At 41.2% G+C, this 17,103-nt stretch overlaps 1 protein-coding gene across 4 annotated transcripts in view; it reads right to left on the bottom strand.

The window, feature by feature from the left end:
• UBE4B (ubiquitination factor E4B) overlaps positions 1-17,103 on the bottom strand; it is an 89,429-nt gene that overhangs the window by 46,960 nt on the left and 25,366 nt on the right. For 2 of the 4 annotated variants that reach the window (XM_005873411.2, XM_014545471.1), the window contains exons 2-5: positions 16,354-16,540; positions 7,961-8,096; positions 1,349-1,436; positions 198-342 (exon numbers count right to left, since the gene is read on the bottom strand). In XM_005873411.2, coding sequence (XP_005873473.1) covers positions 198-342; positions 1,349-1,436; positions 7,961-8,096; positions 16,354-16,540 — 556 coding nt within the window. Of the gene's footprint in view, positions 1-197; positions 343-1,348; positions 1,437-2,731; positions 2,809-7,960; positions 8,097-16,353; positions 16,541-17,103 lie in introns of those variants that run through there. The other 2 variants (XM_014545469.1, XM_014545470.1) reach the window with 2 other exon arrangements.

The raw sequence follows: 17,103 nt of genomic DNA, 5'->3' as shown, positions 1-17,103 counted from the left end.
AAGTAAAAAAGAAATGTATTGATAAGATCAGTGGAAAGTGGCCATACATCAGTGCCCTGACCAAGAAGTACCCCTGTACTCAAAACCCCCACCCAGAGCAGGACAGTGACGGGATAGCAGGGAAGGGCAAGACCTTACATTCTCTTTTTCCCTGAAGGACAGGACTCTGAAATAGGACAGCTGAGCTACAGTCCTACCTTCTTTTGGGTTCTGCTTAAATTGTGCAGAAAGAGAAGAAAGAAAGATGACATCTCTGTCCCGGTCCTTCCAGGAGACACGAAAGATCTTACAGACCAGCTGCAAGGCCTGCTCTTCAGATACTTCAGAACCCGACGACGGCTCCTTGTGAGGAAGAAGATTTGGGGGTTAATTTCAAGTGGTGGGAGGTCCGAGTTAGACTTCCATAGAAATACTTAATCCTGACTTAATTCATTTCAGAAATGCATAGAACTATTCACCTACTGACTTAGAGAAAGATAAACTTGTTACTGTGACTTTAGAGCTACACTTTTCATAACTCTAAAGAACTATACAAAATAAAGCACCACACTGCTTCCACTCCAACTTCTAACAATCAACACGTGTTGCTGAACACTAATAACTTACTGAACAGAAAGTGACCCAATTACCTATACCAGTTCTACACCACACCAAAAATAGCAAAAACCCACAACACCCTGTTTCTAACTATAGAAACTGAACTCAGATGATAACAAAATATGAAGACTTCATGTTTTCAAGAAGTTTGTTCTTGCTACTGGGTCCCACATACTGTCTCAATTTCCAGTCATTTTCCTTGGAATAGTCCCAAAGACATGACTGATCTACTTGCTTAAGCCAAACACCAACAGAAAACATTCAAATTAGCTCTGAAAGAATTCCTATTACAAACCAAATTTCCTGTTGGAAACATGGGCCTGAAACAAAGATAAGGAAAGAATTTTATCAGTTAAAAGGACTGAGTTAGGCCAGCTGGCGTGGCTCGGTGGTTGAGTGCCGACCTATGAACTAGGAGGTCAAGGTCGATTCTGGTCAGGGCACATGCCTGGGCTGCGGGCTTGATCCCCAATGGGGGAGTGTAGGAGGCAGCCAATCAATGATTTTCTCTCATCATTGATGGTTCTCTCTCTCCCTCTCCCTTCCTCTCTAAAAGACTGAGTTATACTTCCATTAGTAAGGGCAGGCTGGGCTACCCATTTTTCCTCAAAATAAAAAACCAATCACCTGACCAGGACCTGCTGATTGGGCGGCCCACTCTTAACAGACTCCGCAGATATGAGACGTGAGCGCTGTTTCCCTGTGTCATGTCACCTGTACTAAAACAGAAGCAAGGCTTCCTCTTACCAACCTTGTCGCTGAGGCTCCTTTTTTCTCTTCGATCATTTTCATCAACTTCCATATTTTCAATTCCTGAATCCACATCCACCTGGGACATGCTTTAAGTACAAAAGACAAATAAGTCTTTTACCTTTCATAAATCCACCCAATGTCCCAGCCTCTGGCTGAGGAAGTTTTTAAATATCAATCAAAATCAGTCAGGAAAGCGAAATAATAAAGGTTCATCCTTTTTTTTTCTCTATTAATTCTTTAAAGAGCTCTCTTCATATATTAAGATAGAAACATTCTATCATAATTTTAATATTTTTCCCAAGTTGTCATTTTCTTAGGCTCACTTTCAAAAAAATAGTTAGAGCATATTTTCTATACATATTATGGTAAGCTATATACAATCATTCAGAGCCTGATTATAAAATCTAGTTGAGAACATATAGTATTTTCCCCCACATTAAATAAATAAGTGTCCCAGGACCATTTATTGACAAGACCATCATTTTTACACTAATATGAAGTCACCTATTCATATGTCCTATTATATAGTATATGTGTGGTTCTTTCTGGACACTGGTTTCTGTTCCATTAGACAAGCTGTTTGTCCCTGAGCCAACACCACGCTGTCTTACTAAAACTTCACACTAAGTCTTGATCCCTGCTGGGTCAATGCCTCCACCTGGTTCTTCTACTTTAGGAGCGTCTTGGCCATTCTTGACCCTTTGCTTTTGCATCCAGAACTAAGAATTAGCTTGCCAGGTTCCTTAAATATTCTGCTGGGATTTTGACTAGAATTTCACTGACTCCAGAGATCAAAGTGAGGAGAAATGGCATCGTTATGTTACTGAGTCTACCCATGGTATCTCTCTCCAAGTATTTAGGCTTTCATTAAGGTCTTTCGATAAACTTTTATAATCTTCTCCACAAGTCTTTCACTTCTTTCGCTCAATTTATACCTATGTACCATATATTTTAAAATGAAATTATGAATGGTACCTTTTTAAAAATTAAGTTTTCTACTTTTTGGTTGCTGCTAGTACACAGTAATGTAACTGATTTTGGACACAGATCTATTTTAAGCAACTTTACTTATACACAGGGCTCACTAGGTAATCATTTTATCTTTGAACAATAAGTGTTTTGTTTCTTCCACTCCAATCCCTACTTGTTCACTGCACGGGGTAGGATCCCATGGTGAAGAGAAGCAGAAATAACAGCCATTCTTGTTCTTATTACTGATTCTAAAGAGAGTTTCTAACTCCTCACCACTGAAAATGAGAGTGCTGTAGTTTTCTGGTAGATGTTCTTTATATTCGTCAGAATAAGACAGGCTCTGCTGTGGTAACACATAAACTCTGAAATCTTAGAGGCTTAACACTATAAGGGTTTATTTCTTGCTTACGCAAAGTCTGGTGAGAGTGAAGCATCCTGACTTCATCTTTAATCTATGCCATCTGCAACACTCAGCCTCCCAGGTCACTGGAGCAAGAGAAGAGAGGGACGGAGGAGGAACATCGGCTCAACTGCCTTTCCTAAAAGTGACACATGTCACTTCCACTCACAGTCTATGGGACAGAACTAGTCACTTGACCCCAATCTAGCTGCAACGGAGCCTGGAAATGCAGGGGAAGGTATGATTATTTTGTTAACTCTATCTCTGCTATTGTCGGTTTAAGGACGCACGTTTCTGTACTCTGTTAAAATTTTTATTATCAACTGTTGAAGTTTAACAAAATTTGCAATGGTTTTTCTCTTTTATAATATGGTGAATAATATTTATAAATTTTCTAATGTTAAAGCACCCTTGGATTTCTGACATAAACTGAAGTTGATCATATTATATTGTACTATATCATATCACATTAACCTATAAAATTATATGAGCAAGGTTCTTTTGTTGAAAATTTTTAAAATACTGATTCAATTTATTTCATGTGTTTTTTTATTATTATTCAGGTCTTCTTGATTCAATTTTGGGAGAAATATGTTTTTCTAGGAATTTGATTTTCATCCAACTTTTCAAATTTATTTGCATTTGCATATTTACACTTTTCATGGACACCTTTCAATAACAAATATTACTGAGCGCCCATTCTATGTAGGGCTTGTGCTAGGTGTCTGAAATGTCAGTGAACAAAAAAGATAAAAATAAATAAATAAATAAATAAATCACTGTGTCATGGAGCATACATTCCATCTAGAGATAGAAAGAGAATAAACAGCCTGGCCTCTTGGTGGCTCAGTGGTTGAGCGTCGACCTATGAACCAGGAGGTCACAGTTCATTTCCTGGTCAGGACACATGCCTGGGTTTACGGGCTCAATCCCCAGTAGGGTGTGTGCAGGAAGCAGGTGATCAATGATTCTCTCTCATCATTGATGATTCTATCTCTCTCCCTTACCCTCTCCCTTCCTCTCTGAAATCAGTAAAAAAAAAAAAAAAAATTAAAAAAAAGAGAGAATAAACAATAAACATAAATAAGCAAAGCACATAGTATAGTGAGTGCTATGGAAAATTTAAAGAAAAAAGAACAGGGAAAAGGCAACTGAGAGTGCAGGGCTTTCTGCTTGAAGAGGGGTGAGCCTCACTGAGAAATGCCAGATGAGCAACAATATGAAGGCGGTTACCCATTCATGCCCAGGGGAAGAGCATTCCAACCAGCGGGTTCTTAGTCCCAATATTTCCTTGTATTCTTTTTTCCTTTGTAATATATTATAGCTTTATTTTCTTCTAAGGACCACTCTAGCTGCAACACGCAGATCATGATTCATAATATTTGTTACTGTTCAGTCCCACATACTTTCAAACTTCCATTATGATATTTTCTTTAACCTTTATATAGAAGCATACTCCATTTCTAAAATTTACAAATGTCTTAAGGTTTTTTTAAAAAAGTTTTTTTGCCCTAGCTGGTTTGGCTCAGAGGATAGACGGTCGGCCTGCGGATGTAAGGGTCCTGGGTTCAATTCTAGTCAAGGGCACATGCCCAGGTTGCGGGCTTGATCCCCGGTAGGGGGCATGCAGGAGGCGGCTGATCAATGAGTCTATTTCATCATTGATGTTTCTCTCTCTCTCCCGTCCTCTCTGAAATCAATAAAAATATATTTATAAAATAAATAACTCCCCCCCCCCATATTAATTATCAAACCTAATACTAGTGAGAAAACATGTACGATTCTGACTGTTGAAACTTTTTGGTCAGTGAGTATTAAGAAAGCAATGTGTATTCTCCAACTGTACAGGACAAAGTTCTGTATCTTTCCACTGGATCAAGCTTGCCAGCTGTGTTGTTTAATTTGCCCATATGCTTATTCATATTTATTCTCTTTAATCTATTGATAAATGATCTATTGTTAAAACACTCCCACTATGACTGTGTCAATTTCTTCTAGTTCTGTCAATATTGGCTTTATTGCATATTGCTGTTATATTACTAAGTACATAGACTTTCGGAACTGTTAAATCCTACAGGTAAACAAAACATCTGTCGTTATATAGTGCTAACGTCCAGTAATACTTTGTGCCTTAAAGTCTACTTCATTAATATGCTTACCCCAAGTTTCTTTTGTTTACTTTGTTTCGTTTGCCTGGTATACCTTTTATGTTTTTTTTTACTCTTAACCTTACTTCTCTAACCTAATCTTTCAGATATTCCTTTTATAAACAACGATAAAGCTGGGTTCTGTTTTGTTTTCAATACAACCTATTCCTTTTCACTGTGATTTACTGTAATTGCTAACATACTTTCATTTTTTTTGACCAGCTTATTTTGTGCTATTTGTCTCTTTTTAGAAATTTGTTTCTTCCTTCCCTTTCTTTGAATTGACTTAACTCCACACTCCCACCTCCTCACTATGGTTCCATACTTCCCTTTTACTGGTTTGGAAGATATACTCTATTTCCATTCTATTAGTGGCTACCCTTGAAATTTAATCAAGTATTCTTAACTCAAAATCTAAAAGTTGGCCAGTATCTTAAAAAAAAAAAAAAAAAGTTGGCCAGTACCTTTACCCCTTTCTCAAGTATAAAAGGACTTTAGATCTTGCTTGGGTCAACGAACCCCCGAAACGCCCCTTACGGCTAACCTGCTACTGCTGGCCAGCTAAATGTTAGACCTATCTGATTTTTCTACACTGTTGTTATTGCTTTATACCTTCAGTGTTTATTATTTTCTTCACTCACTCTTCCTTCTTGCATGTCACACATTATTCCTGAGATCATTTTCTTTCTTAACTACATCTGTTAAAAAAGTCAGGGGGCCCTAGCTGGTTTGGCTTAGTGGATAGAGCATCGGCCTGTGGACTGAAGGGTCCCGTGTTGGATTCCAGTCAAAGGCATATGCCCCAGTTGCGGTTGCAGGCTCAATCCTCAGTAGGGGGCGTGCAGGAGGCAGCCTATCAATGGTTCTCTCTCATCAGTGATGTTTCTATCTCTCTCTCCCTCTCCCTTCCTCTCTGAAATCAATAAAAATATATTTTAAAAAAAGTTGGGGGTCTTTTAGTGGCAGGTTATCAGGTTGTGTTTTTAATCTATTAATGTCTTTATTCCACCCTTGCTCTTAAAAGATCGTTCCACAAAGGGACACAATTTCCAGTAGACTTCCTGTCAGCATTCAATGCTACTACTCCAACATCCTCTGGCTTCCATCTTTGAGACATCTAATAGTTGTTCTTTTGTAGAGAATCTCTTTTCTGACTACTTATAGGTCTTTGGTATTCTGCAATTTTATTAAGAGATGTCTAGATAGAAATTGCTTTTTGTTTAACCTGTTTGCGAGTTGCTGTGCTTCCTGAATCTGGAGATTCATATCATTTATCAACTCTAGAGAAATTCTCAACCATTTATCTTTTTTTTAAAAAATTATAATTGACATTCAATATTATTTTATATTTCAGCCATTTATTTTTTGATAATGGCTTCCAAACCAGTAGAGGAAAAAATGTCTAATAAGGAGAAGAGTGGGGAATCTCTTCAAGTCTCTCTCCTCTCCTTTTAATGTTTCTATTAAATATATATTGAATCTGTATATTCTACATCTCCATCTTTCATATTTTTCATCACTTTCTCTCTTTGTGGTGTACTCTGGGTAATTTCTTCAGCTCTATCATTCCATCTGTTAATTCTCTCTTTAGCTATGTCTAATCCTTTGTTTAACTTGTTTCAATTTGAATTATCTTTTCCTTTCTAAAAATTGTATTTGGTTCTTTACAAATGTGCTTGGTTGTTTTTATAGTCACCTGCCCCTTATGTTTTCAATTCCTTTTTTAATTTATTTAAATATACATATTTTATATTCTGTACCTGATAATTCCAAAACCCTAAAAAATCTAGGTGAAATAACTGTTGTTACTAATCTGTTGGCTGTTAGTCATGCTGGCTGTTTTCTGCTGTGCTTTATGATTTTTGACCATGAGCTAATATTACTTGGAAATTTTTCTAAGGAAATTCTCTGAAGACATGATGCTTTGTGTTTTCTTCTGTTAGATGCCTTGGTTCACTGTATATGACAATTCTTAGCTTGAGGTTTTTTTAGACTATACCAATAGTGTGAATCTAGGTGCTAAACCCAGGTGAAAGTTACCTATTAGCCATGAAATCACAGAGTTGACCTGATTAACAAAAAAAACAGTCCATGTATTCCCAGTTGGTGTGGCTCAGTGGTTGAGCATCGGCCTATCATTCTCTGTCAGGGCACATGGCCGGGTTCTAGGCCCAGTCTCCAGGGAAAGGCATGCAGGAGGCAGCTGATCAATGATTCTCTTTCATCATTGATGTTTCTGTCTTTCTTCCTCTCCCTTCCTCTCTAAAATCAATAAAAATATATTTAAAAAAAGAAAATACATGTATTCAAAGCAAAGGTAATAAGAACAAAACTGTTTTTACTCTATGAGGTTAAGTTGGTCTTTTCCCTGAGAGTGCCGACCTTCCTGAATTCTTGCCTAATGTGTGTGATCTCTGATCTGGTTCCTCACCCCCAACCCCACCCAACTACCAAAGCTCTATTCTAGTACTTCTCAACCTTTTTCATATCATAACACACAGAGAAGATAATATTTGTCTGGCCTACTGACATAAACAGAGGGGCAGCTTAGGGCAGTGGAAATGGGTCTGAGATTTGGGGTGGGTGTCTGGCTGGCCCATGGAATAAAGAAATAAGCACCTCAGCCACTCTATCACCTGGTCATGGTGCACTTGCAGCACAGGAAGGCTCTGCTCCAGGACACCCTGATCCTAACAGAGCTCGTAGACTGTTTGGCTCAGCTAGATCAGTCCACTTGCTGAGCTCTATCCACATTTTAAATGTTCACTGATGAGTAAAATGTCAAAGAAATATTTAGGGACTGACAGATGATGCCACCTTTGTGTTTATAAAGACATTAAAAAACTAAAAACATTTCTTACCACCTACACTATTATTTCACAAAAGACATTTCAACACCAAAAACATAAAAAGGTATAAAGAACACTTCAGAATAATACAAAGACCTTTAAGTTTAATAAATTTAGCTCTAATTTGCTATGGACTGGCATGGATCTCTGGGCTGGCATCTGAGACTAATGACTAGAGACTAAATTGAATGGATCTTTCTCTTTCCATCAATACACTCTATTGGGAAATCAGCTCACTTTACCTTTTCTCACAAGAGACACCATCTATATCCATGCTCTGGGAACGTGAGAGAGATTGCGATTGCGTTTCAAGGCTATTGGAGGGCGAGCTGCTGAGAGAACTGACTCCTTCACTGCTCTGGCTTCGATGGGCTACTCCTAGGCAGAAAAAGACATGAAAGAGTAAGTCTCACATGAAGTAACAGTAAAACCATTTGTAATGACAACAGTAAATATACACAATTGGTATTCATACCATTGTGACAGTCAGCAATTGAAGAATCTATAATAATAAAAGGGTAATATGCAAATCGACCAAATGGCCCAATGACCATCTGGATGACCTTCTGGATGAAGCCAGGGCAGCCGCCGGGGCTGCGAGGGCCGAGCCCCTTGCACGTATTTTGTGCATCGGGCCTCTAGTTTCTAATAAAAGATTACACTAAATGCAAAAGTAATATTAAAATCATAGGAACATTAACAATTAGTCATAACTTATCAATATACATCGTATGAGGTCAGTAACAGAGCTGTTTCTAATATCTAAAACTGATTCCTCATCACCTTCTTTTTCACCAATTTAAACTATGATCCTGGAATACAAATTAGCTTCCATCACAGGCCAGGAAAACCCTTGAAATGTACCAAGAATAAGATACATTAATGAAGGGCTATAGAGACATGTAGAGGAAGAGGTGTGATCAAGCAAATATACTAAAATGTTAATGGAAGGATCTAGATGGTGGGTATATAGGTGTTCATTGCAAGATTCTTTCAAATCTGCTGTAGGCATAAACTTGTCATAATAAATGTTGAAAGCACACACATAGACCCATCTGAGCTACTGCTAAATACAGGTCAGTGCACTTACTGAGTGAACATCTTCTCCGTGGCAGCCAGGGTAAGGGAGTAACTGACGCTGACCTGCCTCACAGAGCTTCCAGAGGCGTGAGCCGCAGCATGAGCGGGGACAGATTTCTCATCGATGTCTTTAAAGGCAGGTTTTCATAGAATTTTAAAAAGTACTTTAACTCTATGAATATCCAGACATCTGCAAGTACTTTTAAAAATAGAGGGCATAAAAAATACAAAATACAGGGTGTTTCAAAAAATGTATACACAGTTTAACAGCTGACACCTCAACTGATGTTTCTTTCTCTTCAGATGTAACCCATTGGGATTAATAGTGGTATTCAACGTGTATATACATTTTTGGAACACCCTGCATATAGCTATTGTGGTGAAAGGAAAATGAGACTTACATTTTTTCAAAAACAACTTGAGTTACCAGTTGTAGCTGAAACAACTACCAAGTGGATAACATTTTAACCATCCCAGCATTCCAAGAAAGTAAAGTTGGAAAAAAAAAAAAAAAAAGTAAAGTTGGCACCCTTTAACGTCTCTCCATTGAAGAATGTTACAAAACATATATCCACTCCTGATAGCAGGTATTAACATATACCTGTTAATTAAAACTTCTGCAGGACTCATGAAGGAAAAGAGAAACGAAATTGTCAGTGTTCCTAAGTGGACTCAAGGGGAATATGGAAAACATCTAATGTAGTGAGAATTCTGAGAAGCTTGTGGAAGACAGCAAAACTTTAAATTCATTAATTCAAGAAGGGTAATGCAAAGTAAGTTCTCAGTAAATATTTACTGAAGGACTAGATAATAGAGCACCAATAATGTCCTTAGGAGAACATTAGTTTACCTACCACAGTGAAAGGTCTGACAATTTTTTAATAAAAATGGATCAATAATAAAGCTCAACAATTTTTATGGGATAGCAGTTCAGCAGATTTAAAAAGCCTATCTGATAAAGCCAGGCTTAGAATAAACTGGTAATTACAGTACGCTGTCTGAAAACCTGTATTTGTAAGATCACATTCCACAGCTACACTCTGTGTACAACAGCCCACAGCAGTACAGTGCCAGAGTATTCCACCCCGCTAATGGACTGCATCCCAGTGTTTCTATAAGACAGCCAGGAGATCATCTGCATCTTCCTGAACTCCCCATGTGAGCCTCACGTTCTGGGTCAAGTGGGGCAATTCTCCCAGAATTAACTATGTTTACTAGTTCCTCCATCTGTACAACCACATGACCCCACTCCTTTCTGAAACTTAAAATCAGATGGTCTGATTTTATTTAGAATCAATATGAATTCAATATCATGAGTAACAACCAATCAAAGCACTTGTACAAAATACCGCGTTGTTCTCAAACCACACACACATGCGTCTGTCTTCACCCGCTCCCACCCCTAACTTGAGAACTCACTGTCAGGAGGCCAAGCTTTAAGGCAGGGTTCCTCAAACTACAGCCCGCGGGCCACATGCAAATACAAATATTGTATTTGTTCCCGTTTTGTTTTTTTACTTCAAAATAAGATATGTGCAGTGTGCATAGGAATTTGTTCATAGTTTTTTTTTAAACTATAGTCCGGCCCTCCAACGGTCTGAGGGACAGTGAACTGGCCCCCTGTTTAAAAAGTTTGAGGACCCCTGCTCTAAGGCATAGATAGCGCCCCCTTCATGTCCATAAAACCAGACATTAGAGAATTAAAACACAGGCAACACCTCTGATCCTCCTTTAGAAGATGAGTGAAATCTCTACGTACCAATTTTTAAAGAGTGAGGGTGTGTATAACAAAGAGCGGAGAGAGCCATGTCTGCTCAATAAAATATGAATTATGACTTTCAAAATGGCAGCTTCCCAAACTGCTATGGTGACTAGGATCTTGTTAAAGGTAAATTATGCATTCTGTGTGGGAAGGCTAGATTTTTTATTTAATGGGGTTTTATTTTTGTAAGATTTTGCTCCTAGCATTGAAGTATTTCCTGAATGATATTCCCTTTCGGGTATAAACCAAACCAAATGCCTATAGTTAAGCTGCAACACTAGCTCTGTTCCAGTATTTCTCTCTCTCTCTCTCTCTCTCTCTCTCTCTCTCTCTCTCTCTCTCATACACACACACACACACACACTATTTTATCCTCTTGAGATTTTTTAAAAATGTTTTTTTCAATTGTTTTTAGAGGTAGAGGAAAGGAGAAGGAAAGAGAGATAGAAATATCAATGATGAGAGAGAATCACTAATCAGCTGCCTCCTGCACATGCCCCCTGGGGATCAAGCCCACAACCTGGGCATGTGCCATCAACCACTGAGCCACACCGGCCAGGCTTGAGATTTCTTTAAGCTACACATGCTGATGTCATTTTGGTCATTTCCTCTTGTGATTGATTAATTCAGCAGATCTTTTATTTGGTGCCATCATGTGCTACCACTGTTAAAGGCACCGGGGACAGAGCCTGCGCCCCACGGAGCTTACACTCTAGGAGGGAAGGCAGAGAAAACAGGACATGCAGGTAGCACATGTGCCACATCCGCCCAAGAAAAACGATCTGTGTCAGACAGAGGTTGTGGTTTTAGGGCGCCCAGAGAAGGTGTTACTGAGAAGGTAACAAATAAACATCTGGAGAGTTAAGCAAAAAAGCCTGTGGATTTTAGGGCATGAGCATTCTAGGCACAGAAACAGAAAATACAAAGGCCCAAGTCGGGATCATGCCTGGAATGTTCCAGAACCGCAGGGAAGCCAGCATGGCCGGAGCAGAAGAAGTAAAAAGAGCAGTGAGAGTGGAGGTCGGAGCGACAGCAGGGTCAGGCCACACATAGCCCTGGTCGGGGAGGACTGACATTCACTCAGGGAAGGCAGGGAGCCAGTGCAGGGTTTTGAACTGATGTGACCTTTTTATGAGGGGATTGTCTTCTGACTTGTTTATTTAATAAATTCATGTAAATTTGTTTCTCCAGTCTGCCAAGGACATGGCCAATAATATCTACCTGCATGTGATTAGGAATAATGGCGACTATTCGAGAAACAATTAGGACTTCACAGCACAGAGGCACTGCCAAGAACTAAGAGCTGTCCTCGTCTTTCTGTACATGAGTGTGGGCATCGGAACCATCATGTGCTACCACTGTTAAAGGCACCGGGACAGAGCCTGCGCCCCACGGAACTTACACTCTAGGAGGGAAGGCAGAGAAAACAGGACATGCAGGTAGCATATGTGCCACATCCGCCCAAGAAAAACGATCTGTGTCAGACAGAGGTTGTGGTTTTAGGGCGCCCAGAGAAGGTGTTACTGAGAAGGTAACAAATAAACATCTGGAGAGTTAAGCAAAAAAGCCTGTGGATTTTAGGGCATGAGCATTCTAGGCACAGAAACAGAAAATATAAAGGCCCAAGTCGGGATCACGCCTGGAATGTTCCAGAACAGCAGGGAAGCCAGCATGGCCGGAGCAGAGGGAGTAAGAAGAGCGGTGAGAGAGGAGGTCGGAGCGGCAGCAGGGTCAGGCCACGCAGCCCTGGTCGGGGAGGACTGACATCCACTCGGGGAAGGCAGGGAGCCAGTGCAGGGTTTTGAACTGACGTGACCATTTTATGAGGGGATTGTCTTCTGTTTTGTTCTGCTTAGACTTGTTTATTTAATAAATTCATGTAAATTTGTTTCTCTAGTCTGCCAAGGACATGGCCAATAATATCTACCTGCATGTGATTAGGAATGATGGTGACTATTCGAGAAACACAATTAGGACTTCACAGCACAGAGGCACTGCCAAGAACTAAGAGCTGTCCTCGTCTTTCTGTACATGAGTGTGGGCATCGGAAAGAGCTTGCTGTAAAACTGACGCTGCTGTTGTATGACCTGGTACTTATGCTTTAGAGCAGTGGTTCTCAACCTTCCTAATGCCGCGACCCTTAATACAGTTCCTCATGTTGTGATGACCCCCAATTTCATTGTTACAAATGGAACATAATTAAAGCATAGTGATTAATCACAAAAACAATATGTAATTATATATGTGTTTTCCGATGGTCTTAGGTGACCCCTGTGAAAGGGTCATTCGACCCCCAAAGGGGTCGCGACCCACAGGTTGAGAACCGCTGCTTTAGAGGGACTCACTGGCTCCACACTGAGGCCAGGGAGGGCCTGGCGAGACCAGCGAGGAGGCCCCCCAGCATCCAGGCGGGATGTGCAGGTGCCTCGGACCTGGGTGGCAGCAGGACAGGTGAGGTGAGTTGTGAGAATCTGGTCAGGTTCTATTTTGCTGATAGACCTGGAGTAGGGGCCAGGAATCTAGTCCAAGGGCCACATCTGACCCACTGAATAAAGCTTTATTGGAACACAGCCACGCTCCTTCATTTACATATCGTCTGTGCCTGCGATTGTGCCACAGGGTGGCGAAGAACAGCTGTGGCAGAGACTGCACAGCCTTCAAAGCCCAAGTTATTTACTGCCTGGCCCTTTACAGAAAGAGTTTTCATGACCCGCAACTAGAATATGAGGTAAACAGAGGAGAAAATGCTTAGGCTTAAGCAAGCAGGAAAAGAAGAGTTGTCATTTATAGGGACGGGGTCCTGGGGGAGGATGGCATGCGAGGAAGCATCAGGAGCTCGACTGTGGACGTGTCAACTGTGAGATGTGTATTGGATGATGTTTGAGTCTGAGGCTCCAGGAACAGGTCTGGGCTGGAGTCATCAGATTAGAGACAGTAAAGCCAAGAAGCCAGATAAATCAGTGAGAGAATAAACACAGGAGAGGATGAGAGCTTAACTATTGAGTCCTGGGCACCCTCACATTCAGAACACAGAGAAATCAAGAGCCATGCAGAGAACCAAGAAGAACAGAGGCAGGAGGAAACCAGGAGTGTAGGGGTCTAGAACAGCGGTCGCCAACCTTTCGGACCTCATGGACCATCACTGGTCCGCAGACCATCAGTTGGTGACCGCTGTTCTAGAAGATAAGAGAGGAAAGCACTTCAGGAAAAGAGGGTAAAGCCAGGCCAAGTGAAGCTGACAGGTAAGATCAGATGGTGACTCAGAAACCACGGGCCTCACCTGAGGGATCGATTCAGCAGAGGGTGTGAGGGCAGAGGGAGGAGAGTGAGCACAGGCAACTCGTCCCGAAGTTCTCTTGTGAATGGGTGCAGAGATGTGGGTGGAAGCCCGCAGGGCAAATGAGATCAGGAGTTCCCCCTTTTTTTTAATCCTCCCAGAGGATATATATATTTATTGATTTTTAAAGAGAAGAAGGGAGAGAGAAACATCACCCAACAGGAAACCAAACCTGCAACGTAGGCATGTGCCCTGACGTGGAATCGAACCTGCAACCTTTCGGTGTATGGGACGACATGCCAACCAAGTGAGCCACCTGGCCAGGGCAAGAGTTCCTTTTTATTTATTCCCATGATGGGAGAAGGAACAGAATGTAAATGGCTATTAAAAAACAAAAGTTTTTTACTTGAGCAGGAGAAATGGGACTGCTGGGCAAGGGCTCTGAGCAGGTGGGAGGAGCTGGGACCTAGGGTGGGCCTGCAAGGAGGTGGGGCAGTGCGAGCCCTTCAGGCAGTCCTTTCTGCCGCATGTTTTCTCCACGAATAGGAAGGCGGGCCATCAGCTGAGAGTGCACGTGGAGAATGAGGCCGCAGACTGCAGAAGGTAAGGAATAATTAGCAGAGTGGGGAAGGAAACCAGGAAATATGGTACAACTGCCTGCACTGTTAAGGGTCCACTTGGTTTGTGGTCATGAATCTGAAATGAGACAGGCGGCACTGTCTGGGCTTTTCTCTAGCTTTGTTCACTGCACAGGGGCATGCTGGGGTGAGCGCTGCTGGTCCCAAACAGACAGCGTGCTGTGCCCAGGAGTGCTGAGGGGCCTGCCAGGAGCACAGAGTTCTGGGTCTCCTGCCTGACCTTTCCTGATGCAGTGAGACTCCCCATCAAACCAGTTCTCCCTGGACAGTTTCTAGCATTCCTGGGGGGAGAGCACGAGGAGGAAACAGGACTGGGGGTGGGGGGATGGCAACCATGGTGAGACAAGGAGCGCTGTCTCCAAGGAAAAGGTAAAACACAACCGGAATCCCGAACCCTTCTCCTACCAGAGGCCCAGCACAGCTTCTCAGAGTGTACAGAGGAGACACTGCAGGCAAAGGCACTGTTGATTACTAACTGATGATTTGGCCTGAACTGCTCTCACTTTTCTAATGATGTCTAAGCATTTATTTTTATATAAGGAGGAGGCTACAATGATGTCTACAACAGAAACTCTGTAAAACACGTTTATTTTATTTTAAAATATATTTTTATTGATTTCAGAGAGGAAGGGAGAGGGAGAGAGACAGAAACATCAATGATGAGAGAGAATTATTGATCAGCTGCCTCCTGCATGCCCCCTACTGGGGATTGAGCCCACAACCTGGGCATGTGCCCTTGACTGGAATTGAACCCGAACTATTCAGTCTGCAGGCTGATGCTCTATCCACTGAGCCAAACCAGCTAGGGCGGTAAAACACTTTTAATTGACTAGTCAACCTAAACAAGACAGGTTATTCAGAGGGAACTAAGGCAGAGTGCATTAAATGACTACAGACCTAAAAACTCCATGTTCAATTATTAGATGATATGATTATCAATACAGATCTCTTAGCACCTGCTTTCTCATAATTAGGATCTTAAATAATTATAATAATTACTACACTGGTAATAATTATGTTTGATAGAAATGTTCATTTAGAGAAAGGACAGATATTTTCAAATATTCAGTATGAGTCACTATCATCGTTTCCCAACAAAGATACTCCTAGATATCAACCTGAACTCATTAATTATAAAGAAATAAACCTTGCCCTAGCTGGTTTGTCTCTGGATAGAGCATCAGCCTGAGGACTGAAGGGTCCCAGATTCAATTCCGATCAATGGCATATGCCCAAGCAGCAGGCTCAATCCCCAGTAGGGGGCATGCAGGAGGCAGCCGATCAATGATTCTCATCATTGATGTTTCTCTCTCTCTCTCCCTCTCCCTTCCTCTCTGAAATCAATAAAAATATATTACCAAAAAAAAAGGAAGAAAGAAACCTTTTGTTAGCTAAGTAATTGTCAATAAAATAGTCCTAAAACATACCAGGTAAACTTTTACGCCCTGAAAATTCAGAGAAAGCATTCTATGCCAATGTAAACAAGGAAATCTGTAATTAGAGGCTTGTTACTTTGACCATTATTTCAATCTCATATTTTCAGATGATTTTATCTTAAAAGCATCAACCAAACTCATCAAATCAGCAGAACCAAATATAGTCTTAATCACTTTGCCATCAAAGACAAGACCTGACTCTGTTTGGAAAAAACGGTAAGTTATGGAAAGGAAAACAGTTAGTTTTAACAGATCACTATCAAAATGAGTAGACATCAACAAAGCATGCTGTAATAATCTCACATTCTAAACTATGGCTTGCAGGATTTTAAACAGTTGCTGTCCAATTTATTGTACCCTGTTGTGGAAATGTCAAAACTATAAGCGAATAAAAAGCTACGATTAGAATGATAAACACACCCAGCTATGAAGAGAGGCTTACCTGATGCACCTATTGGGGAGGTAGCTGGGGTCATGTTGTGGACATTGAGACCAAGACTCTGGGAGGGGCCGGGGGCTGATGCCGCTATAGGGGGCCCCGGAGGGTTCTCCCTCTGGGGAGAGGTGAGCGGGGTGGTCGGTTGGGAGGTCTGTCCACCAGCAAGTCGAGCCAGGCGCCTCCGCCGGATCTGCGCGGGGAAAGGGCATATGTAAGTAAACAGCAGGAACACTGCCGGAGAGGAACATTAGCGTTATCAGTAACCACACTAGAGCTGAACGACTAAATGTGCCTTGAGAATAAAGTACCCATTTGAGGAAAGTATTAACTCCGTGTACCAGTATTTCTGCAAGCCACCACCTCACTTTTTAAAAACTGCAGCACATAATTATTTTAATTCCACCCGGCCGGCATGGCTCAGTGGTTGAGCATCGACCTATGAACCAGAAGGTCACAGTTCGATTCCTGGTCAGGGCACAAGCCTGAGTTGTGGGTTCCATCCCCAGTGTGGGGCGTGCAGGAGGCAGCAGATGTATGCTTCTGCCTCATCATTGATGTTTCTATCTCTCCCTTTCTCTCTGAAATCAATAAAAATATTTTTTGAAAATTTAGTTTAATTCCTAAATTCTACCCCAAACCAAATGTTAAATTAGATGTGAAGGTGAAATAAACACATTTTCACACACTCACACACACAAATAAATAAAACTGCATCTTACTCGCCTTATCTTATGTTTATCACACTTTTTTTAC

Source organism: Myotis brandtii, unplaced genomic scaffold, assembly GCF_000412655.1.
Source record: "Myotis brandtii unplaced genomic scaffold, ASM41265v1 scaffold410, whole genome shotgun sequence".
Taxonomy (NCBI): domain Eukaryota; kingdom Metazoa; phylum Chordata; class Mammalia; order Chiroptera; family Vespertilionidae; genus Myotis; species Myotis brandtii.
The sequence above is the reverse complement of the archived record's forward strand: the minus strand, read 5'-3'. Positions and strand labels throughout refer to the sequence as shown.